Raw genomic sequence first — 24387 nt, forward strand, 5'->3', positions numbered from 1 at the left:
GGTTAGGAAAAGATCGTGGTAAAGTCACGCCAAACCAGAAGTGTTTACGCCGCGCCGGAAGCGGCGTAACTTAATTGCGGAAATTCTGTGACAAAAATGACTTAGTTAGGTTTAGGAAAAGATCATGGTTGTGGTTAAAATAACACTGAAAGTGACGTAAATTAAGTACGGAAGTTACGTGACAAATAAATCAGCGATGACTTCTGGTTTCACACGGGACACAAACGCGGGTGAAAGTCTGGTATTTTTAAACTCACCCATCCACCTCGACCTCCTCCATACGTTTGCAGCTGTTTATATACTTGTTCACAATTACGTGGATTACATACGAATTGATTTAGTGTAGTTATTAATTACACCTGTGTTTACCCTGATATGTCAAAATGGCTGCTGTGAAACGGGTCTATTGTCATCGGTCGTGTCAGCAGAGTTTTATTAATTCTGTTTCTAAGGACAGCTGTTTCTGCTTCTCCTCTTACGATGCAATCTACTGTTAAACTAAAAAAGCCCACTGATGCATTTTACTGTCTCCTCTCTGTCCTCCTTCTACGTCCTTCAGTCTAACTGTCATCATATAGCCGAATCTGCACTGCTGCTGGCTGCACATTCCCATTGACCTCCATCAGTCAGTGCTGCTGTGCAACAATTGATTTTTCCAATAAGAGACGATTCAATACAGCGATCGAACAGTTCAGCTATTCCTGGGAGTCGTCTGTTTTGAACTCTCACAGTGGGACCTGGTTTGCAGCACATCTTCTATGTCAGAATGACACACTTTTATAAGTTTTACAAGGAAATGATTTTTAGAAAGAGATCCTGAAGAGAAACGGTGTTGTCTGTTCTCTAACTACAATACACCGAAAAGTTCTTACAGTTTTTGATCCAAAGAGCGACGACTTTTTCATCACACTTTCAATACCTTGCAGCCTCTAGATCCTAGAGTCTAGGAGACACTACGAGGACTTGTTTCCCTAAATTCCTTTACTTAATCTTTTAATGCCATGCTACCTTTACATTATGAAGAATAGAAGACTTTGCACAGTTAGTTCCACATTGTTTTAGTACCAGAAACAAGAACACAGGGATTTAAAGCCTTCCACAGACGTTCAGTCAAACACCTCGGTCCGACCTCCGGAGGCCACCAGTGAGTTTGGTTTTATTAACGTCCTGTCAGATGATCGCCGTGAAGCCTCGGGGCCGTTCAGCTGCTCCCGCTGCGTCTCATCAGTGTGAGTGAAGACGTGATGCAGAGGGGGATTTTCATCCGTCTCCGTCTCTCTGTTTGTGTGTGTTGACGTTGCCACCCTCATCGCCATGGAGACGTACTCCAAACGATCTAAAGGGAGCGTGAGCTGCGTCGATGAGCTCAAGACTCATCGCCTGAACAAAGAGGAGGATGTGTGTTATGTTCTCTATAGCTCCTCGAGGTCCTTGAGAGATTTCCAAGGTTCTTTAAATGGGTTCCAGGGGGTCTTTGAGGTCATTGAAAGGGGTTCTAGTGATCCCTTGAGAGTTTCCAGTGCTTTCCAGGGTCTCTTGAACATGTTCCAGTGAGACTTGAAGGTGATCCAGTGGTCTTTGAAGAGGCCCATGGATCCTTGAAGGGGTACCAATGTTCCCTTGAGGTCTGTGATTGAATCTTAGGGATTTTTTGAGAAGTTCTGCTGGTCATTGGAGGGGTTCCAGGGATCCTTTAATGACTTCCAGGCATCCTGGAAGGAGTTGCATGGATCCTTGCAGGTGCTGGTAGCTAAAGGGGCTCCACTAGTCGTTAAGATGGTTCAAGAGGTCTTGAATCAACTTCATGGATCCTTCAAGGAGTTCCAGTGATACGTGAAGGTACTAATGGTCTTTTTTCCAGGCTCCATGGGTCTTTGAATGGGTTTCTCCAGTGGTTACTGAAGGACTTCCAGGGGACTATGAAAGGGTGCTAATAGTCAGTGAAGTAGTTCACTGGGTCTTGAAGGAGTCCTGAAATGGTTCCCAGATCTGCAGCAACATGAGGAACAATTTAACAGATGCATGTCTTTCCAAGAGAGCATATAGTCTGATGTTTTTAAAACATGATTGAACTGTTATATATTAATAATAATAATAATAATAATAATAAATGCACCGGGGGAACGAGCATGATGTGACTCTGATGATGTCCTCCCACACGGACTGTTAGATATTTAATTTCCTGTCGCCTGATACTGTGTTGTAACAGCAAAGAACATTTATTGGCTGCAGGAAACTAAAGTGTTCCACTCTGTTAAATCCAATTATGGTTATTTCAGAGAAATAAAGCAGTCTGCGTTGTGTAATAAGTTTGTATCCAGACCAGGACCCACGGGGAGCTGAGTAATAAAGAAGAACCCTGTTATATTGTCACTTAGCAACGTTTACAGTAATAAGAAGTTGTCTCAAAGTGTCTTTCTTATGGAGGACAGAACCTGTTCTGTTTTATTTTTATTTGCTTCTTTATTTATTTATGTTTGTATTAATTCCATCATTTATTTAGTCTTCTGTTTAATTTTCCCTTTTATTTATTTAAATTATTTTTTCCATTTATTTATTTATTTTTTTACATTTCTTTTATATTTATTTTTAAATGTATGTATTTATTTACGTATTTACAATTTTCCCTTCTTTTTCCTTTACATTTCACCCCTTATTGTTTATGGAGGATGAAACCTGACAAAATAATAAATAAATAAATGACTCAATAAATAATAAAAATAATATTTAAAATAAATGTAGGCATTAATGAATTGAAAAATGCAACATAAATTAATATTTCAGTTTTAATTTGCATCTTTATTTATTTATCTTTGTATTACTTCCTTTATCTACTCTTCTATTTAATTTTCCCTTTTATTTATTTACCTATTTTTATTAACTTTTTAATTAATTAATTAATTTTAGCTTGAAAAATGTATTTACTCAAATTGTATGTATTTATTTATTTCTGCATGATTTTCCCCTTTGCATCCTCCCTTATTTATTTCTGTATTCTTTTCTTTTATACAGAAATAAATAAATAAATATGTGCATAAATACATAAACAAATACCTAAATTTAAAAATAAATATAAAATAAATAAATAATAATATTTCATTTCTTTATGCATAAAGAAAAACATCAGGAGAAGGACTTTGCCCAGTTTTCAAGGAATTGTAAATGTTCATTTTAAGGACTTCTCATCCATGTTGGCCTCAAAGTTGAGATTGAAAGTTCATTATTGACTTTGGAGACATAAACTTAAAATGTTTAATCTGAGTCATGCGTGTGAAATGAGTCAGAATTCACATTAAACAGATATAAAATGTAATAAATGAACAAAAGCTCCAGTCCTAGGGGATGTGTGTCGTCCCCGGCTCCAGCGTCAGTTGGACGGCTCATCATTCCTGTTTATGAAACCCGCTGGAGGCCGTTCAAACACTCTGCTCGGCTTTTCCTGGAAACCCAGCGTGTGTGTGTGTGTGTGTGTGTGTGTGTGTGAAACATTAATCTAGTTCCACTCAAGTTGAGTCAGTCAGCAATAATGTTTTGATTTATTTGTGTGCGTGTCCGTGTTGGAGAGAGAGAGCGTGAAAAAGACAAAACAGAGAACAACAAAGTGAGAGTTGGCGTTCGTGAACATGCAGCTGTGAACGTGCTTGTGTACATGTCTGAGTGTGTTTGTATATGTGTGTGTGTGTGTTTGTGTGTTTGTCTCAGATGACTCAGGCCTCCTCCCATCCGTCCAAAGTGGAGTCCTCATGTCAGAGCCGCTCCGCAACATTTACATTCATCATGTTTGTGGTTTGCTATGTGAGTAATCACTAAGAAACATCAGATCTTTGATGCTGATTTCGGTCTGAATGAAGACAAACAATGACGTCTCCAGATCAGTCAAATCAGGACAAATCTACCTCCTGAAACCAGAATCACTTCTCCTTCCTGCGGATAACCGTCTAAATGAAAACAGCAGTCATTTCAAAATGTTAATCCTTGTTTAGAAAACAATCTCCTGGTTGTATTCTGCAGGTTGTTAGCTGGATTTATACAACATTGGCAGACCGAGAACCCGACCTGATCTGAACCAGATAGGTCAACCGCTTCTGGTCCATCTTGCCTCTTCAGGTCCGACTTAACTGGCTTCTCTCTGGGCAGCATCTCACTCTTCATCCCTGAAAATGAATGAATAAATAAATAAATGACTCAATAAATAATAAATAAATATGTCATTAAATGTAGCAAAAATAATATTAAAAATAAATGTAGCCATTAATTAATTGATAAAATGTGACATAAATCAATGTTTATGTTTTAATTTGCTTCTTTATTTATTTATCTTTGTATTAATTCCCTTATTTATTTACTCTTCTTAATTTATGTATTTATTCTGTATTTATTTTTTGCATTTATTATTTATATTTATTTTTAAATGTATGTTTTTGTTTATGTATTTATGCACATATTTATTTATTTATTTCTGTATAAAAGAAAAGAATACAGAAATAAATAAGGGGTGAAATGCAAAGGGAAAATCGTGCATAAATTAATAAATAAATAAATGCAGAAATACATAAATAAATAAATATATTTAAAAATAAATATAAATAATAAAATAAGTAAATGAATATAAAAGAAAGGCAAAAATAAATAAATACATTTAAAATAAATACATACCAAAAGGGACAATTTAACAAAAGCGTAAATAAATAAGTGAATTAATACAAAGATAAATAAATAAAGAAGCAAATTAAAACAAAAATATCAATTTGTGTCATATTTTATCAATTAATTAATTAATGGCTACATTTATTTTTAATATTATTTTTGCTACATTTAATTACATATTTATTTATTTATCCATCCATCCATCCATCTTCAACCGCTTATCCGGGATCGGGTCGCGGGGGCAACAGCTCCAGCAGGGGACCCCAAACTTCCCTTTCCCGGGCCACATTAACCAGCTCTGACTGGGGGATCCCGAGGCGTTCCCAGGCCAGAGTAGAGATATAGTCTCTCCATCTAGTCCTGGGTCTTCCCCGTGGTCTCCTCCCAGCTGGTCGTGCCTGGAACACCTCCCAAGGGAGGCGCCCAGGAGGCATCCGTGCTAGATGCCCGAACCACCTCAACTGGCTCCTTTCGACGCAAAGGAGCAAGGACTCTACTCCGAGTCCCTCACGGATGACTGAGCTTCTTACCCTATCTCTAAGGGAGACGCCAGCCACCCTCCTGAGGAAACCCATTTCGGCCGCTTGCACCCGCGACCTCGTTCTTTCGGTCATGACCCAACCCTCATGACCATAGGTGAGAGTAGGAACGAAGATTGAACGGTAGATCGAGAGCTTTGCCTTCCGGCTCAGCTCTCTTTTCGTCACAACGGTGCGGTAAAGCGAATGCAATACCGCCCCTGCTGCTCCGATTCTCCGACCAATCTCACGTTCCATCGTCCCCTCACTCGCGAACAAGACCCCGAGATACTTAAACTCCTTCACTTGGGGTAAGGACTCATTCCCTACCCGGAGTAGGCAAACCACCGGTTTCCTGCTGAGAACCATGGCCTCAGATTTAGAGGTGCTGATTCTCATCCCGACTGCGTCACACTCGGCTGCGAACCGATCCAGTGAGTGCTGGAGGTCGCAGACCGATGATGCCAACAGGACCACATCATCTGCAAAAAGCAGCGATGAGATCCTCAGCACACCGATCTGCAAACCCTCCTCCACCCGACTACGCCTCGATATCCTGTCCATGAATATCACGAACAGGATTGGTGACAAAGCGCAGCCCTGGCGGAGGCCAACCCCCACCGGAAACGAGTCCGACTTATTGCCGAGGATCCGAACACAGCTCTCGCTTTGGGCGTACAGGGATTGGATGGCCCTGAGAAGTGCCCCCCTCACCCCATACTCCCGCAGCACCCCCCACAGTATCTCCCGGGGTACCCGGTCATATGCCTTCTCCAAGTCCACAAAACACATGTAGACTGGATGGGCATACTCCCAGGCCCCCTCCAGGATCCTTGCGAGAGTGAAAAGCTGGTCCGTTGTTCCACGGCCAGGACGGAATCCGCATTGTTCCTCTTCGATCTGAGGTTCGACTATCGGCCGAACCCTCCTTTCCAGCACCTTGGAGTAGACTTTACCAGGGAGGCTGAGCAGTGTGATACCCCTGTAATTGGCACACACTCTCTGGTCCCCCTTTTTGAAAAGGGGAACCACCACCCCGGTCTGCCACTCCTTAGGCACTGTCACCGACTTCCACGCGGTGTTGAAGAGACGTGTCATCCAAGACAGCCCCTCCCCACCCAGAGCCTTCAGCATTTCTGGGCGGATCTCATCAACCCCCGGGGCTTTGCCACTGTGGAGTTGTTTGACTACCTCAGTGACTTCCACCAGGGTAATTGATGATGGTCCCCCATCAGCTTCCAGCTCTGCCTCTACCATAGAGGGCGTATTGGTCGGATTCAGAAGTTCCTCAAAGTGCTCCTTCCACCGCCCGATTACCTCCTCAGTTGAGGTCAACAGTGTCCCATCCTTACTGTACACAGCTTGGATGGTTCCCCGTTTCCCCCTCCTAAGGTGCCGGATGGTTTTCCAGAAGCACTTTGGTGCCGACCGAAAGTCCTTCTCCATGGCTGCTCCGAACTCCTCCCACACCCGCTGCTTTGCCTCCGTCACGGCAGTGGCTGCTGCTCTTCGGGCCCGTCGGTACCCTGCAACTGCCTCCGGAGACCTCCGAGATAACATATCCCGGAAGGCCTCCTTCTTCAGTCGGACGGCTTCCCTGACCACCGGTGTCCACCACGGTGTTCGAGGATTGCCGCCCCTTGAGGCACCTAAGACCTTAAAACCACAGCTCACCGCCGCAGCTTCAGCAATGGAAGCTTTGAACATCGTCCACTCGGGTTCAATGCCCCCAACCTCCACAGGGATGCCAGAAAAGCTCCGCCGGAGGTGTGAGTTGAAGATCTCTCGGACAGGGGCCTCCTCCAGACGTTCCCAGTTCACCCTCACTACGCGTTTGGGCTTACCAGGTCTGTCCAGAGTCTTCCCCCACCCTCTGACCCAACTCACCACCAGATGGTGATCAGTTGACAGCTCCGCCCCTCTCTTCACCCGAGTGTCCAAAACATGCGGCCTCAGATCAGATGATACGATTACAAAATCGATCATCGACCTTCGGCCTAGGGTGCTCTGGTACCACGTACACTTATGAGCATCCTTATGTTCGAACATGGTGTTCGTTATGGACAATCCATGACTAGCACAGAAGTCCAACAACAAACGACCACTCGGGTTTAGATCAGGGAGGCCGTTCCTCCCAATCACGCCACTCCAGGTGTCTCCATCGTTGCCCACGTGCGCGTTGAAGTCTCCCAGGAGAACTATGGAGTCCCCTACTGGAGCCCCATACAGGACTCCATTCAGGGTCTCCAAGAAGGCCGAATACTCCGAACTGCTGTTTGGTGCATACGCACAAACAACAGTCAGAGTTTTCCCCCCCATAACCCGAAGGCGTAGGGAGGCGACCCTCTCGTCCACCGGGGTAAACTCCAACGTAGCGGCACTCAGCCGGGGATTTGTGAGTATCCCCACACCCGCCCGGCGCCTCACACCATGGGCAACTCCAGAGAAGAATAGAGTCCAACCCCTATCCAAGAGTACGGTTCCAGAACCGAGGCTGTGCGTAGAGGTAAGCCCTACCAGATCCAACTGGTAGCGCTCCACCTCCCGCACAAGCTCCGGCTCCTTCCCCCACAGAGAGGTGACGTTCCACGTCCCCAGAGCCAGCCTCTGCCGCCCGGGTCCAGTCCGTCGAGGTCCCTGGCCTTCACTGCCACCCGTGTGGCAGCGCACCCGACCCAAGCGGTTCTTCCTGCAGGTGGTGAGCCCACAGGATGGAGAGGAGGGGGGTGCCACGTTCCTTTTTCGGGGTATCCCCGGCCGGGCTCCGTGGCAAGCCCGGCCACCAGACGCTCGTTGACGGGCCCTCCGTCTGGGCCTGGCTCCAGACGTGGGCCCCGGGCTTCCTCCGGGCCGGGTAACTCCTCCTCTGCCTCGTGTCGTCATTGGGTTTTTTGTGAACCATTCTTAGTCCGGCCCCTCACCTAAGACCAATTTGCCATGGGAGACCCTACCAGGAGCACGAGGCTCCAGACAACACAGCCCTCAGGGTCATAGGGACACACAAACCTCTCCACCACGTTAAGGTGATGGTTCCCGGAGAGTCAGTTATTCTTTATTTTTTATTTTGTCAGGTTCCGTCCTCCATTCAAAGCCTCACTGACAGAAGAAGTTAACCTGGGGTTAACATTTATATTACTCTCAGGTTGCTGCACTTAAAAGCAAATAAAAGCATCTTTCACTTTGACGTCGAGGCTTCTGGACTGAATTTACAGCAGCGCGGCTCCAGTGCTTCACTCCTTGTTTTGCTCTTAGTGTTGTTCTTACTGGCAGCGTCACGGCTCTATCTTAAATCCTCAACTGGCAGCACTGGTTGGTTTCTGTCTCTCTCTGTGAAGGAACACATGGTGCTTTCTTCTGAAGTCTGTTAGCAGAAACCCATCTCAAATATGAACCCAGAGCCAGCTCCCATTTGTCTTGTGAGGTGCTGAGCGGCGGTGGCGAGAGAGAGAGAGTCCCGCGCTGATAAAGCCTCAGTATAATGTCAATAACAGGGTGGTAGATGGCAGGTTGTGTAACAGCTTTATGGAGTGTTGGATAGCCTGAGATCAGGGCGACCTGACTGGAAGATTTGCCTCTTTTGTTCCTCTGGTCCAAATGCAGGTAAAGTTCCTGAAGAAGTTCCTGGAAGTTCCTGTTGTGGTTTTGCCGGGGCCAGACTCCAGGAAGTCAGCGTGCCCGGCCAACATATAGTCTTTTTCACGGACCACACAAACAACACAACGTGTTAATTAGCAAGCTTTAAGCAGGAGACACACAAAGCAGACATCAGAGAACTAGCGGCGATGAAGGCCGACAGTTGAGTCGCCTCATGTCGCCTTTGTCCTGGCCAAAAAGTTGCACTTAAACACACCACTAACACTACAGCCGACGGCCAGTTAGCAAGTCACTATATCCTGACAGTAGTGCATGAGACAGGTAATCTGAAAAAAATCATGTTCCTCCGGTGTCCTCCGGTGCTCCTAATGGCATCTGCAAGATTTCACAGACCGGAGGAAAACAACCAATCAGAGCCGAGCTGGAGCCTTGCCGTGTCTGAGCAGCTGTCAATCATTCACCAACTCCGATCAAACGGTCAAACTAGGCAGCGCTGATCAAATATGAATCAATATTCTGTTACTGTAATGCCTATTTCTCTCCTCAGATGTTTTCAGAATCATCTTGTAGTGTACTGTTTAGCTGTAAAAGGAGAAAGTTTGTGACGATGTTGAGATCAGTTGAGGAAATACCAAGCATCGCTCACATCCAAACTTCATCTGGAGGAGTTTTCAGAGCTTCTATTTGATGAGGAGAGGCAGCCGATGAGCAGAGCGACTGAAAGCTGCTCGCTCCAGAAGATCCATTAACGGTGGCGCTCTGTGGTTCTGGATCCAGTTTGATGTTTGGCTGAGCAGAGGGTCCAAAACATGAAGTTAAACTCCGTCTCTTTAATCTTTGAATACATTTGGTTTTAAATCTATCTATGCGTCATTTGAGAAAGTGACTTTTACAAAACAGCATGAAGTTGTTACAGAACAATGAAGACGTTTCAGGTTCAGAGCTGTTGTCGGGAGCTGTTGGCTTTATAAAATGGAACATAATCCTTTTCCATTTTAAGGCTCTTCATGGCTCTTACAGTGGAACCAGTGGAGTGTTTCATAGTGGAGTTCAGTGTTGCCTTTCCAAAATATGTTTCACATGTCACTTGATTTATTTCCAGCTGCAGATATTCTGTATTTCAACAGCAGAAAGAGAGACTTGTAAATCCAATGAGGACTTCATCGTGTCTGTAAACAACACAGACTTACACAAAATACGTGTTTACTCGATGTAAAAGTTTCCTCGAGGAGCGTGAACGCAACTTCGGAGCTCTCACTCAGAACTGACTCCTAAAACCTGTTTGAAACATCTGGAATGTTTTCTGATATCAAGCTCCACTCTGGGAAACATCTGGACGACACGCCACTGCCTCAACATTTGGCCGGCTCCCCTCAGGAATAAATAACCGGGGGTCATTTCGGGGAGTTCCTCTTTAAGGCCTCGGCCGTCCACACAAACTCAACCTGATTTGGAAATATTTTTGTGGATATTTTGACAGCGCTGACTGTAACAGCTGGACAAGAACAGATGTTACATAATGATGTGAAGGCAGTGTTTAGACGTATGCATCCTGGCTACACGGACACCCACACACTTTGTCAATTAACAGTAATGTTGCCTGTCTATATGCAGATTGGACACCTTTAGTTCTGTGCTTTGGGAAAGTATTCTTCTTATAAAGTCATGAATTTGTGACTCAAATAGATAAATAAATATGTCATTAAATGTAGCAAAAGTAATATTAAAAATAAATGTAGCCATTAATTAATTGATAAAATGTAACATAAATTGATGTTTCTATTTTAATTTGCTTCTTAATGTATTTATCTTTGTATTAATTCCCTTACTGAGTGACAGATCCTCCATTTGCATAATGAGGCAGAAATGCATAAAGTAATGTAAAAAGAAATGTGTAAAGAAATGTATAAAGAAAAGAATACAGAAATAAATAAGGTGTGAAATGCAAAGGGAAAATCGTGCAGAAATTTATAAATAAATAAATGAATAAATAAATAAATAAATAAATAAATAAATAAATAAATAAATAAATAAATGAATAAATAAATAAATAAATAAAAAAATAAATAAATAATAAATAAATAAATACGTTTAAAAATAAATTACAATAAATAACAATAAATGCTAAAATAAATAAATAAATGCAAAATAAATGCAAAACAAGTAAATAAATATAAAATAATTGCAAATAAAATAAATAAGTACATTCAAAATGAATAAAAATATAACTAAAAATAAAGACATAAATAAATAAAAGGTAAATTTAACAAAACAGTAAAGAACTAAGGGAATTAATTTAATTTACAACAACATCAACACCACGGGGCTAGACACGTAAGATAAAAACACACACAACCACATACTAAAAGCACATGAATACAGGAATAAAAAAAAGGTGAATACGAAAAGTTAAAAAGAAAGCTACAGTTTTAGTGAAAAGAACAGGCATGGATGGAAATATGCTGATGCTATGTACTTTACAGAGCTGAGCGGTGAAATGGCAGAGAGGTCTGACGGATCATTTATAACTGTTAGTTGTGATCCAGAGAGGAGAAAGTTAAACTGTGAATGCAGTGTGTGGGTTCTGTCAGAGATAATGTGTTGTTTATTGTTCAGTTCAGACAGACGCGTCTGATGAGAGCCAACGATTTCTCTGCTGACTTTAATCACCCTTGTTAATGAGTTTTTCTTCATTTACCCATCATGCTCCTTGCCAGGAATTTGCCGCTTCTCATAGAAAATGACTGAATTGCTGGCGGCTCGTCTCCACCTCGTTCTGAGTTTTACACCCAGCAGGTCAGCAGCTCTAACATCACTGATTGGGACGTGGCCAACAGTGCAAAATACCTACAGAGAGCAGCTCAACTGGGATTGATTGTTCCACTGAGGAACACGTTGAGCTCAAATGAGTAATGATGGAAAAACAAACATCGTCCTTCCTCATCTGAAAAAAGCTGCAATGCAAATGAAAGTGTCCTTTTTGGCTTCAATGTGGAAGAAAGAGAACTTCGTAGAACTAAACTCCACAGCTACCAAAAGGAATTTGAAACTGGGCCGTTCAGTGTTTGAGCATCAGCTCAGATGAATGTCTTCATCACACTGGATGATGTTGTTATATAACTCCTGGAGGTGTAGGTCGTGACTGCAGCGTGTTACATGGCGCCGTGGGACTGACGTTCTGCAGCCGGCGTCCAGATACTCATGACCTAACGACCAACAACCGCCTCAGAAGAGTTTATTTGGAGAGCCTCCACCCGATGAAGAATGGAAGCTTCCTGTCGCCATAAATCAGAAACAAACTGCCTGAGACGAGGTGAGATAATGGGAGAAGGTTTACGACGTTTGGAAACAGTGATACCTAGTGGACTGAAGGATTTAAACCAGAGGTGTCAAACTCATTTTAGTTCATGGGCCACAGGGGTCCAATTTGATCTGGGTGGGCCGGACCAGTACAACCATTTCATTATAACCTACAAATAACACCTAATGAACAATCCATTTACAAAACAGATGATGAACTGAGCTACGACTAAAAACAGCAACCCTGTCTCCCACAACATCATGTCCCCATACAACTAAACTGCTTTCTAAATTATATTTTGAGGGAAACATATTCTTTCCCGGATCATGGTCACAGTTTTAAACAGTTTTAAAAACGTGGTTAATGTTGTAAATTGGAACAAAAAACGCGACTAAACTACTCGGTTAGGTTTAGTAAAAAAATGACTTAAAGCATTTCTATTGCCTCCACACGGCTCTCAACATGACGACGGCTGAGCTCGGCTCGACGATGAATTCCCATCGCCTGTGGCGGTTTGATTCTGCTGTGAGGTAAACAGGTCCTGTGACTCCTGGGACATGTTGACCTGTGTTACAAAGAATTTCTTCCCGCCTGGAACACATGAACACGCCTCCCCGGCGCAGAAACATGTAATTATTGCGGCGAGCGGTGTGAATTCGGCGTAAGGGTGCTACCAGCTGTTTACAAAGAAGACACCTGAATCCAGTTAAAATCATTTTCAGATTTCTTTTAATAAACGGAGCACGTGGTCTTAGAATCAAATACACACTAAAAAGGGTCAAAACATCATTTTCTTTTTTATCAACTCTTTAGAAAGAACAATGCAGGCACTTTACCCAGCTCATGTCTAACGGAGAACAGCAGTGGGGGGGTTGTGAGCATGCAGCCATGCACACGTGTTTATAAAAGTCAGTAAACAACATATATATGTTTGTTTCTTTCCTCACTGTAAATAATGAAATCATTAAAAACTAAAAGCACATCAGAACAGAAATCAAACACCCACAACCACCCGTCTCCAGCAGCCCGGGAACCAACAGCAAAACTACATTTACACATCAACTAATCAACAATAGGAGTTTGGTTTCATGTCTATCCACGTCTTCAAACATTAACACATCAACGTCTGATGGAGACACAAAGGAACGGTAACATGAGAGGACAGCAGGAGGCGTAAAAGGGAGTGAAGCTGGTGAAGCTGGTGACCTCAACTCTTCGGTCCACAGCAGTGAGTCCTTTTATTAAAGCCGCTTTATGTCGTCTTATCTCGTACTTTGACCAGAAACATTGTAAACTGTCCAGATGCTTCTGATAATATGACGAATCTGGGCTAAAATCGTGAGTATTTCCTTATTGCTAAATCCGAATTGTACTGTATAACTTGATCAGGTCATTCACCGCAGGAATAATACACGGCAGACGGCGGTGTTTGTGGTGCGATGAGGTTCATCCATCTTTGCAAAGAAAAGCAAATCTATGATTTCATAATCTCATAGAATATCCAAATTATTTCTCGTAAATTTACGACTTTAATCTCAGAGAATATCCAAATTATTTCTCGTAAATTTACGACTTTAATCTCTGAAAATATCCAAATTATTTCTTGTAATTTTACGACTTCAATCTCAGAGAATATCCAAATTATTTCTTGTAATTTTATGACTTTAATCCAAGAGAATATCCAAATTATTTCTTGTAATTTTATGACTTTAATCCAAGAGAATATCCAAATTATTTCTTGCAATTTTACAACTTTAATCTCAGAGAATATCCAAATTATTTCTTGTAATTTTACGACTTTAATCTCAGAGAATATCCAAATTATTTCTTGTAATTTTATGACTTTAATCTCAGAGAATATCCAAATTATTTCTTGTAATTTTATGACTTTAATCTCAGAAAATATCCAAATTATTTCTTGTAATTTTACAACTTTAATCTCAGAAAATATCCAAATTATTTCTTGTAATTTTACGACTTTAATCTCAGAGAATATCCAAATTATTTCTTGTAATTTTATGACTTTAATCTCAGAGAATATCCAAATTATTTCTTGTAATTTTATGACTTTAATCTCAGAAAATATCCAAATTATTTCTTGTAATTTTACAACTTTAATCTCAGAGAATATTCAAGTTATTTCTTCTTTTTTTTTTCTCTGAATATTAACCCCCTCTCCCGGGTCTGTATTTTCTCTTTTAACCTACGATGGCTATAATACGCCATTGTATGGATTTCATCCGACAACAGCAGTAACTTTCTTGGTCAATAAGATGAAAATAATGTGCAGACATCATTAGAAATACAACCAACGTTGGAGCTCTGAAGCTGAAGCTGTTCTAAAAACCATCTGTTGGACAGGGCGACCTTCTCTACTAGAGATGAGAGAGAAGAGACAGTAAAAAATTCAGGATTAAAGAGTTCATATCAAGCGGGATTGTCTTAAAAAAGTAAACTGAGAAGCTGGATTAGTCAGTCTCTCTCAGTGTGGACACACACGACGGAGACTCTGAGCTGCTGCTGTAAAAGAAACCAAAGAAAAGACATGATTGCAAACTTTGGTTTGTTTGATTCATGTTTGTTTCTCACATGAATCCTGAAACCAGCCTGTCATCGCGTGATGAGCAGGGTGAAACATGTCACTGTACAATATCCAAGTTTGTTTTTCTTTGCGTGACAACGTGGTGTTTACTTTGTAAATAATATCCGGGAAGACCGACGTGAAGGAAAAACAGCAGAGGAAGAAGGTCCGATTCCACATGTGCACACACGTACAAAAGAAATGGTCCCAGGAGGTTTTGTAGAGGATCATTTAGACTGTCAGGTAGTTTTCTAAGAACACGGAGTCTCAGCAGTCTGTGTAGGAGTGTGTGTGTGTGTGTGTGTGTGTGTGTGTGTGTGTGTGTGTGTGTGTGTCCTTTAGAGATTGTCAATCATCATCATCATCATCATCATCATCATCATCATCATCATCATCATCAAATCAGGGTCATCTGCAGGTCAGACTTCTCAGTGGTGCGACTGTTCAGCTCCTCCCCGCCACCGCTGCCAACAAACCCCAGCCGGGCCATTTCGCTGCGCCGTTTCCACGGCGACCCGTTCTCCTCCGTCACTTCGACGACCGCACCGTCTCCTGCAGCGACAGGCGGGAGCGCGCCGAAGGCAGGGGCACCATCACGGTCTGGACGCCGCTCAGCCTCCACGGGAGCAGACCCAGGAAGTTGTCCTGGTGGTGCGTGTCCAGTGTGAAGCTGAGGGCCCGCTGAGGGGGCGCCGGAGGAGGATTGTGGGTAGTGTAGTTCCTCTTCGACGGGGTAGTAGAAGGTGGAGGAAGATGTTGGGGAGGGAGAAGAGTTGTCACTGCGTTCCTGGAGAGAGAGAGACGGAGAGGGAGTGAGAGAAGAAGAGACAGATGAATGATGGATGGATGGATGGATGAACACAGCGATGACTCAGTGGATGGATGATGGATGGATAAGGAGTGCAGCGTGAGGAGAAAATAAAAGGTAAAAGGTCTGTCTTCGTTAAGACAAGAGCGTCTCATTAAGCTGCAGGTCAAATTTAACGTCACCGTGATCACCAGCAAACTCAACTTTCTTACCTGGAGTGTTTTTGATCAGTCTAAAGATGCTGAGTGTTGGAGATGTCTGCCTTCTCTCCAATATAATAGAACTAGATAACACCCAAAAAACTATATTTGAAATCACAACAGCAGCGTCTCTTTACACAAATCAAATGTGTTAAAAGGTCATGTAACAGAGCTGAATATTTGAGCTGGATTTAGTCTCTTCGGGAGTCCTGTACTACGAAGCCAGTTCAACACACCCAGGGTATCTTCTCCTTATCTGGTTTAACTAACCCTAACCACCGACATCCCGCTAAGCGGTCCTACGACGCTTGTTATCAACTCGGTAAGTCAACCCCGGGTTTCTCAGTCTGGTATGAGCTCGTTCACATGAACGGGGCGGTGTTTGCAGCATCTAACCAATCACAAACATGGACAAGTATACTGTCAGCAGAGCGGCACGTTTTACAAACTATAATATCAGACAAATATGAGGAAGTTAAACACATAATCCAGACTAAAAGTAACATCGTCGAAGCGGCTAAATGCAGGAAGGAAAAACTCCCGATGTGTGAATGCGTAAATTAACAGATTTATCAATTTAACTGAATACTCAAAAGTCAGATATAGTCGTAGATGAGGCAGTGATATTATAAACAGCTTTCAGAATATAATAGATAAATATATTACACTTCATTATACCATTTGAACAATGAAGTGGAGTGAATGATTATTCCAGCCTTCTTTCAGCTGCGTCTCCGGCGGTGTGAAGTACAGGCCTCTGGTAAGAGACAAAATATGTATTTCTAATTTTAGGGTGAACTGTCCCTTTAAAGTTGGATGTTTTGGGGAAACAAGCTTCTTCACTTTGGAGTCTGGAGAAGTATCAGATAGGACTGAAGTCATCATTAACATCCGACTCTTATTGAACAGCAATCATTCAGCTTTCACAAAGTCCTGTTTGCTGGTGATCAAGGAAACATTTACCTCATAAACTTTGACATGCGATTTGATTGACACTCAAAAAAATAACAACAACATGCAGGTTTCAAGGGTTAAAATGAAGTTCAGCAAACATTTTGCATGAGCAGGGAAGTTAAAGATAACAGCCAGAACCAGATCACAGCAGCATGAGACATGAAGTCCAACCGGACCTGCTCCTTAATCCAGCTATGACAACATTTCATCCGCCAGCTTAAAAGATGACGGTCGCAAAAGAAAAATTGTGACTGTAACACGAAGGGTTCATGCAGTTTACAAGCAACACGTACGAACAAGTGACGCTGCAGTCGCCAGAGAGGCGGGGCGGGATCGAACGGCGGCTGCTAAGGAAACGGAGAGGCAGTGGGGGCTTGGTGATTGGACGATGAGCAGCGGTGGGAGGGGCAGGAAGTAGAAGGCAGCAGGGCTCATTTGGGGAAGGTTAGTACGTCACTGTCACACCTCACTCTCTGAAAAGCACACACACATACGCAGAGGAAATACAGAAAGACACAGAGAGGGTTAGCAGGAAAAGAAAAGAGAAAGAGAAAGCGATGATGAAGTTCTGCTGGGAGTCAGGAACGCTGTAAACGTTATTAAGACGTGAATAATGACACACAACGTGGAAAACAAACAGCTGAGACAGAGAGACTTCAAAAGATCAGATGATTGAGAAAGAAAAGGAAAAAATGGTTTGACCCGACTCGTGTGTAGATGGATGGATGGATGGATGGATGGATGGATGGATGGATGGATGGATGGATGGATGGATGGATGGATGGACTCTCATTATAACATAACGTAAAAATATGAAAAGGTGGTGAGAAGCTGGGACGTCATTAATCGATGGCAGATCAATAGGAAGACGATGATGTCTGGGTGGGACGGGTTATGATGGAGGATGAGGACGCTGCCAACAAACAGCAGTCAGACACGAGTTGAGCAAGCACATCTGCCTACAAGCTTGGGTCAAAATGGACTGGGGTCAAAGGTCAGTTACCAGGAATATCTCATGCAGCAAACAGCAGCATACTTTACGCCCCGTTTCCACCGCAGGAACTTTCCCCCGGAGCTTACAACTTTTTGAGGAACTCGTTGCGTTTCGCCCTCAGGGACCAGGGTCTACATTAAGTTCTGGGGCCTTTTTAAACCCCCCCAAAAAGTCCCTGTTTGGGGGGGTAGTACTTTCCGAAAGTACTGGAACTTTCGGGTTGGAGTTGGCAGGGATGACCGTCCGCCGCTGCTTTAACTCGTGTACCGCTTCATTCATAAAAAAGGAAGTACTCCAGTATCGATGTAGGACCTTTTGAGGACGAGGGGAAAGCATTTCTCTTTGCCGTTAATAAATAACCATTAAACACTCAACAGATGATTCACTGTGGAGACTCTTAGTTTCATTCATTACATCCAACGTGCAGCAGTACAGTAAATATCGGCGTTGCAACGTTTATCTCTTTCCAGCGTGTTCTTTAGAGTAAACCAGCAGCAGCCCTCATCACGTGTCACGTTGCTTCTTCATACGTCAGCGGACTAGTTTGTTTAACCTTCGCAGGTCTTTAGACCGCGGTGGAAACGCAGACAACAGTGAGCTGAAGGAACCTTTTAGTTTAGTGGAAACCCTTCAGATGCTTTAGCCTTTGACCCATTTTGAGGAGCAAACTCTGAATCTCAAATACAGTTCAGCCAAATCAATCTATCAGCCTGCTGTTTCTACAGACTCCAGCTGGGACTGTAAAGGATTGTTCCGTAGGTGGTGAGACTCTTCACCAGCTAGCAGCAGCTTTAGGATGGATGAACACTACAGGCTTCACTCTGAGCTCCTATAGTGTGCAGGGTAAATGCTCATTATGGGGAGGCTGGTGGTTTAATTGGTGGGGTATGGGGAGGCGTGGGAGGTCATGGGGTCACATACGTGCTGCATTCACCACTGCAGAATGGCGTATACCTCTGTATACAAGGGCTGGACAGCCGTCTGGCCTGACGGATCTGAAAACAACAGTTTACAGCTCAGTTACAGTCATGAGAAGAGCTCCTTTCCAGAATAGCACACATCCATCCACGGAGGCCTCACTGCCCTGAAGACAATCCAGACAGGAAGTGGAGCTCTATAAAAGTTTACTGTTAAACTGTTAGTAAGGGCGATAAAATGTTAAAAATGTTCCTGTCTTGAAATGTTAAGTAGTCCTTTAAAATGAGGTGAATCTACTGTACTAGGGCTGTCAAAGCGATAATAATGCTTTAACGCTAATTTGTTTTAACGCCAATAATTTCTTTAACGCATTAATGCAACTTGTGATTTTTAGCTAGAGTTTTGTTTTATTTTTTTCAACTAGAGTGAAGATACTGGTATCATATAAACTATAAAACCTGATGAATCCATCGGAACCAACCATGTCTTACTAGCTTGTCAAGAAGGAGGTTAAATAACGCTCCAAACTCAAGCAAAATTTTGGCGAGGAAAAACTGTCATGTCCATTTTCAAAGGGGTCCCTTGACCTCTGACCTCCAGATGTGTGAATGTAAATGGGTTCTATGGGTACCCACGAGTCTCCCCTTTACAGACATGCCCACTTTATGATCATCACATGCAGTTTGGGGCAAGTCATAGTCAAGTCAGCACACTGACACACTGACAGCTGTTGTTGCCTGTTGGGCTGCAGTTTGCCATGTTATGATTGGAGCATATTGTTTTATGCTAAATGCAGAACCTGTGAGGGTTTCTGGATCAATATCTGTCATTGTTTTGTGTTGTTCATTGATTTCCAGTAATAAATATATACATACATTTGCATAAAGCAGCGTATTTGCCCACTCCCATGTTGATAAGAGGATTAAATACTTGACAAATCTCCTTTTAAGCGTGATTAATCCCGATTAACTATCGAATTAATATTTTAATGGATTGACAGCCCTAGAATTTACTCAATTAACTACTTTAATACAAGATCAAGTTAAATATAATTTACAGTAAGTCTGTCCATGAGAGACAGAGTTGTACCCGGTTCGTTTTCTTAATAATCTTAATTATAATTTGACCCTTTGGCGGTAGTGTCCTAGTAATAGTGCATTCATGCCAATAAAGCATATAAGAAAAAAAAGAGAGAACGTTCCCATCTTGCAGCTGTTAAAGGACAACAACATTAAAAAGCCTTTATAGACTTTATAGGTTACATGATTATAAATAAGACCAAAACATATATTCATGGTAATATGCTAACAAGCTCTTAGTTTATCTGTTAACTAACATAAACTACCTTCTTCTGGCCGACATTACACTTCCATCAGTATTGTTATTACAGTGATGCCGACTGGATGCATATAAATGTCATTTGTTTTAATTTACAGTGGCTTCATTATGCTGTTTTTCTTCTGGTGGTTAACTGTGTGGTTTTGGAAGGAAACTCTTCAAACAGAGAGAAGAGACTGTACGTGTGAGCGTCAGGTGTGTTGAGGCAAAAGAAAACACACTTTTCAAACATCATCATCAGGTTGGGAAACTCCTAAAGAAAAGGAAAATACAGACTGAATCTGTAGGACGTGTGAGGTACCATGAACATATATTGAAATAACAGACAGATATATTATCTTCTCACTACTGATTTATGATTTACAATGTGATTATGTGAGATTGAAACTGAGCTTCTAAGCGATCTAAAGATTTTTCCTCTGTGAATAAATGAAAATAATGTAATTAAAATGCTCCATGTTTTAAACCTCAGTGAGCTGTTTGTCTGCAGTAACTCCTCCCGCCACTAGATGGAGCCGCTCCACCTGATTAGACATCAACAACAACATGCAGCTCCTTCTGGATGTGGAGCGATGAGGCCCAAAACAGCAGTTTAAAGTCACTTCACTGACCGAAAGGAGGGAAGAGTTCAACAAAATCATGAAGAAAAATGCATTATTTATGTTAATATGATCTTTTCATTATCTTTGTGACTTACGTTTTAACCATACCAATTAAGAATTTGACCCAATATCCTTAAAGTCCCTGGTAAACGACAGGTGTTTTAGAGGTTGATGTCCTCTTTAACAACATTAGTACAACATGCGTCAGACAGGATACCTACAGTGTTAGCGGAGCGTCCCGGGCCGCGCTGAGCAACGATCGCCCCTGAGATGGCCTTAATCCAGCTGTGCATGTCCTCTGGACTGTCAGCCTGACACACAGAGAGAGAGAGAGAGAGAGAGAGAGAGAGAGAGAGAGAGAGAGAGAGAGAGAGAGAGAGAGGGGTGATTTTAATGTACATTTTCTCCTTGTTTCATTGTTTGTCATGTTTTTCAAGGTTACATCTGAACTAGGATGCTAAAGCAACATCATATTCTCATCCCAACTCGTCACATACCGCCACTTTGTCACTCCGCTGGTCGTCACTTTAGGATTAGGCAACTAAACCACTATAGTAAAGAAAGAACTACATGGTTGGGCTTAAAGCTGCTACGTATTTACAGTGAAAATGACGCTGAACGCTGTGAACACGGGACACGAACAGCGGTCTCCTGGTTTCGCCTTGTGTTGGTTGGACCCATCCACCTCCCCTCCCTCCCACCCGCACTATCTCGGAGCGTTTACTGTTGCCGTGGATGAGTTTACATTGTAGGAGCGCCCGGTGCGTTTCATACCGGCGCTGAAGGGTGCCGAACCGAATGCCGACGGCCGTGACAAAGCCTCTGTATCTCACACCCTGGGAATGAATTTTTGTTGTCGAGACATTTCATACAAAACTACACGTCAGCCTGCCGGTGTCGCTGGAGGAGAAGTTCACCAAAGAGATCAGGATTTGCCATGAAAGCTTGTCTGATAATCCATCCACTAGTTGTTGAAGTATTTCAGTCTGAGAACTAAACTCGGAGGACAGACAGACAGACAGACTGACTGACATTACCATCCCCAGAGCCACGTCGCTAGCATGACTACAAACACAAGATTTGAAACACAAATTAAAGCAAATTACTCAACATTCAAAGTAAGCAAAGCTTTTGTCTCAACCCTCTCCAGATGTGTTACCTGTATGTAGAAGGTTCTGGAGCTGGTGACCATTTCAAACAGGTTGTCCCTCATCATCGGCTCCCTGCACAGAACAGCACAGAACAGAACAGGGACAAAGCAGCAGCAGTTATTAATGATAACATATACTGTATATGATACATGTTCACCTGGTAACCAGAACGCTCACTGACCTCTGTTTGCACTCTTGAACTTTGTGAATCTCCTTCAGCGGGATGACTCTCAGCGCCTCCCTCTCCTGCTAGGCCCAAGAGAGGAAACAATAACACACAAACCTCAGAACAGCAAAAACAGGTGTGGTGAAGGCGGTCAGCTGTGTTCACACCCAAACATAAAGGGATAGTTCGGATTTTTGTGAAGCAGTAGATGGCGGTCGGCACGCCCTCAGTTTGGAGAAACAGAAAAGCAATGTACTGCTGTGGACGGGGGCAGCAGCAAGACGGATTTTAGACACCTAAAAAGATCAAGTGTACGCTATATTTAGAATATTTTCACCGCTTTACCTCGCTGTCAGACAGCCCTTTCTGACAGGATCTATGCTCTCTTCAAAGCCACCAGACTCCATAGACAAAAACAGTAATTTTACCTCGCAGAACACAGAAGAGTCGCTGGTCTACCGCTGCCTCCATCAGTTTGTTTGTGTTATTGTATGACTTTTTAAGGGTTAGTTCGGATTCACCAAGGTCACACAATAACCCAAACAAACTGACCGATGGAGGCAGCGGTAGACCAGCGACTCTTCTGTGTTCTGTGAGTTAAAATGACTGTTTTTGTCAATGGAGTCTGGTGGCTTTGAAGAGAACGTAGATAACAGCTTCAGTTCCTCATGGGAAAGGGCTGTTTGACCGCCATCTACTGATTACATATTTTAATGGATTGACAGTTCTACTCAGAACATAAACCTAGTGTTGTTAAATCATCTAAGAGACTTCTGTGTTTCTAAAGAAGAGAAGTTTACAGAGGGGGTGGGGAGAAATACCTGAAACCAGCAGCAACTCACACCTCTGTTCTCTCTGTCTCCTTGTACAAGTACACATAAGATAAAATAAGATAAGATAAGATAAGATATTCCTTTATTAGTCCCACAGTGGGGAAATTTGCAAGAATGTAGTTTTGTCTCTGACAATGATTCACAATGCTTTTGATTCAAGAAGTGCCGTCATTACGTCACTCTACACGCGTGACTGTTTAATACCTACAATGGAAAAGAAACAGGCACTGGGTGTGTCCGTGTGTTTGCACAGACAGCCTGCGGTTAGGACTCGCTAATCTGTCCACACGTGGATCATATGAGGAGGTATTCAGAACACATGCCGCTGCGTGTAGAGACACACAACTAACTGAGGGCTTAAGTGTAATGTAAGCCAACAGTCAGCGTGCTTACACACACTTTAAGTGCCCTGGTTACAGTCAGCTCTCTGCTGGAACATGATTTTGTTTTAAAGGATCCGTTCACTCAAATAACTAAAAGAAGGTATTTTCTCACCAGGTCAGATTTGTAGTAGCTGACAGCGTTTTCTTCCAGAATGAAGTACCTCCTCTTCCAATTCTTCATCTGAGGAAGAGGAGCAGAGCAGATCAACATCGGTGTATTTGAGAGTTTAGCCCTCCAAGTTTCAACAAAATGAATTAACTTTGTTTAAAACTGACAAAAACACATCAAGTACACCAGAAACATGTTTAAAGTCCTGGTCATGTCCTGGTCTCTGCGATATCAGTTACACCCGACAGATGTAAAGAGTTGGACAAAACAAACAACATCCTGATGATTTAGCTGTTTATAGTCAGTTTGTTGTGAGGGTGGCGCTAGAGGACAGGACATTAAGGGTCATTAAATCAAAAGGGTTCATCCTCTGAGGGGCAGGAACGCACTCAGTACATATCATGATAATCGGGTTATAAGATTTTCTTATTTCTTGTGTAGTAAGTTGACACTTTATCCTAACGATGGGGCTAGAGGAGAGGTCAAGTCACCACCGTTACAACATATAACATTAGGAACCATCCTCTGGAGAGCATTAATATCAATACTGAGGTTCAGTAGCTGTTGTTGCCTGTTGGGCTGCAGTTTGCCATGTTATGATTGGAGCATATTGTTTTATGCTAAATGCAGTACCTGTGAGGGTTTCTGATCAATATCTGTCATTGTTTTGTGTTGTTAATTAATTTCCAATAATACATTTGCATAACGCAGCATATTTGCCCACTCCCGTTATGATTAATTATGGACAATCATGCGATTAAGCGTGAAATATATGAATCGATTGACAGCCCTATTTAATAGTAATACTAGTCCCGTACAAATAAGGCTTTAAGTTGAATTCTGAGACACAGGGAGCCAGAACTGGAGAGATATGTTTCTGTGTCTGTTGTGTTTGTTGGAAGTTTTGCTGCTGTATTCTGAACCAACTGTAGACGGGCAACAGCTGCATCATTCAAGCGAGTAAATGATGAATTACAGTAGTCTAGGTGAGAGGAAATGAAGGTGTGAATACGTTGTTACTGTGTTTTTCTTTAGGGAGCAATGGTTTAACAAGACTCTGAATGAGCTGAGTGAATTTGAGGTATTGATCAAAAACAACTCTTACAATTTCTGTCTGAAGGTTTTCAGTTTGTAGTCGGAGTGATCAGGACCAATAACTTCAGTCTTATCAGTAGGTATTGTGTGTGTGTGTGTGTGTGTGTGTGTGTGTGTGTGTGTGTGTGTGTGTGCTCTCACCAAAGCCCCCTGTTTAACACAGTACCCAGCCTTGATGGCCTGGTCCTGCACTCC

General features: G+C 42.6%; 1 protein-coding gene across 6 annotated transcripts in view; it reads right to left on the reverse strand.

Moving 5' to 3' along the window:
• Positions 1–14817: 14817 nt before the first annotated feature.
• Positions 14818–24387, reverse strand: part of plekha1b (pleckstrin homology domain containing, family A (phosphoinositide binding specific) member 1b) — a 19433-nt gene continuing 9863 nt past the window's right edge. Inside the window, exons 7-13 of one of the 6 annotated variants that reach the window (XM_074620958.1) lie at positions 24334–24387; positions 23101–23169; positions 21788–21852; positions 21615–21678; positions 20677–20766; positions 18519–18592; positions 14818–15428 (exon numbers count right to left, since the gene is read on the reverse strand). The exon at positions 24334–24387 is cut by the window's right edge and continues 81 nt beyond it. In XM_074620958.1, coding sequence (XP_074477059.1) covers positions 15170–15428; positions 18519–18592; positions 20677–20766; positions 21615–21678; positions 21788–21852; positions 23101–23169; positions 24334–24387 — 675 coding nt within the window. In that variant the 3' untranslated portion in view covers positions 14818–15169. Of the gene's footprint in view, positions 15429–16896; positions 17077–18518; positions 18593–20676; positions 20767–21614; positions 21679–21787; positions 21856–23100; positions 23170–24333 lie in introns of all 6 variants that reach the window. The other 5 variants (XM_074620959.1, XM_074620957.1, XR_012591999.1 and 2 more) reach the window with 5 other exon arrangements.

Source organism: Sebastes fasciatus, chromosome 20 (genome assembly GCF_043250625.1).
Source record: "Sebastes fasciatus isolate fSebFas1 chromosome 20, fSebFas1.pri, whole genome shotgun sequence".
In the NCBI taxonomy this organism is placed as follows: Eukaryota; Metazoa; Chordata; class Actinopteri; order Perciformes; family Sebastidae; genus Sebastes; species Sebastes fasciatus.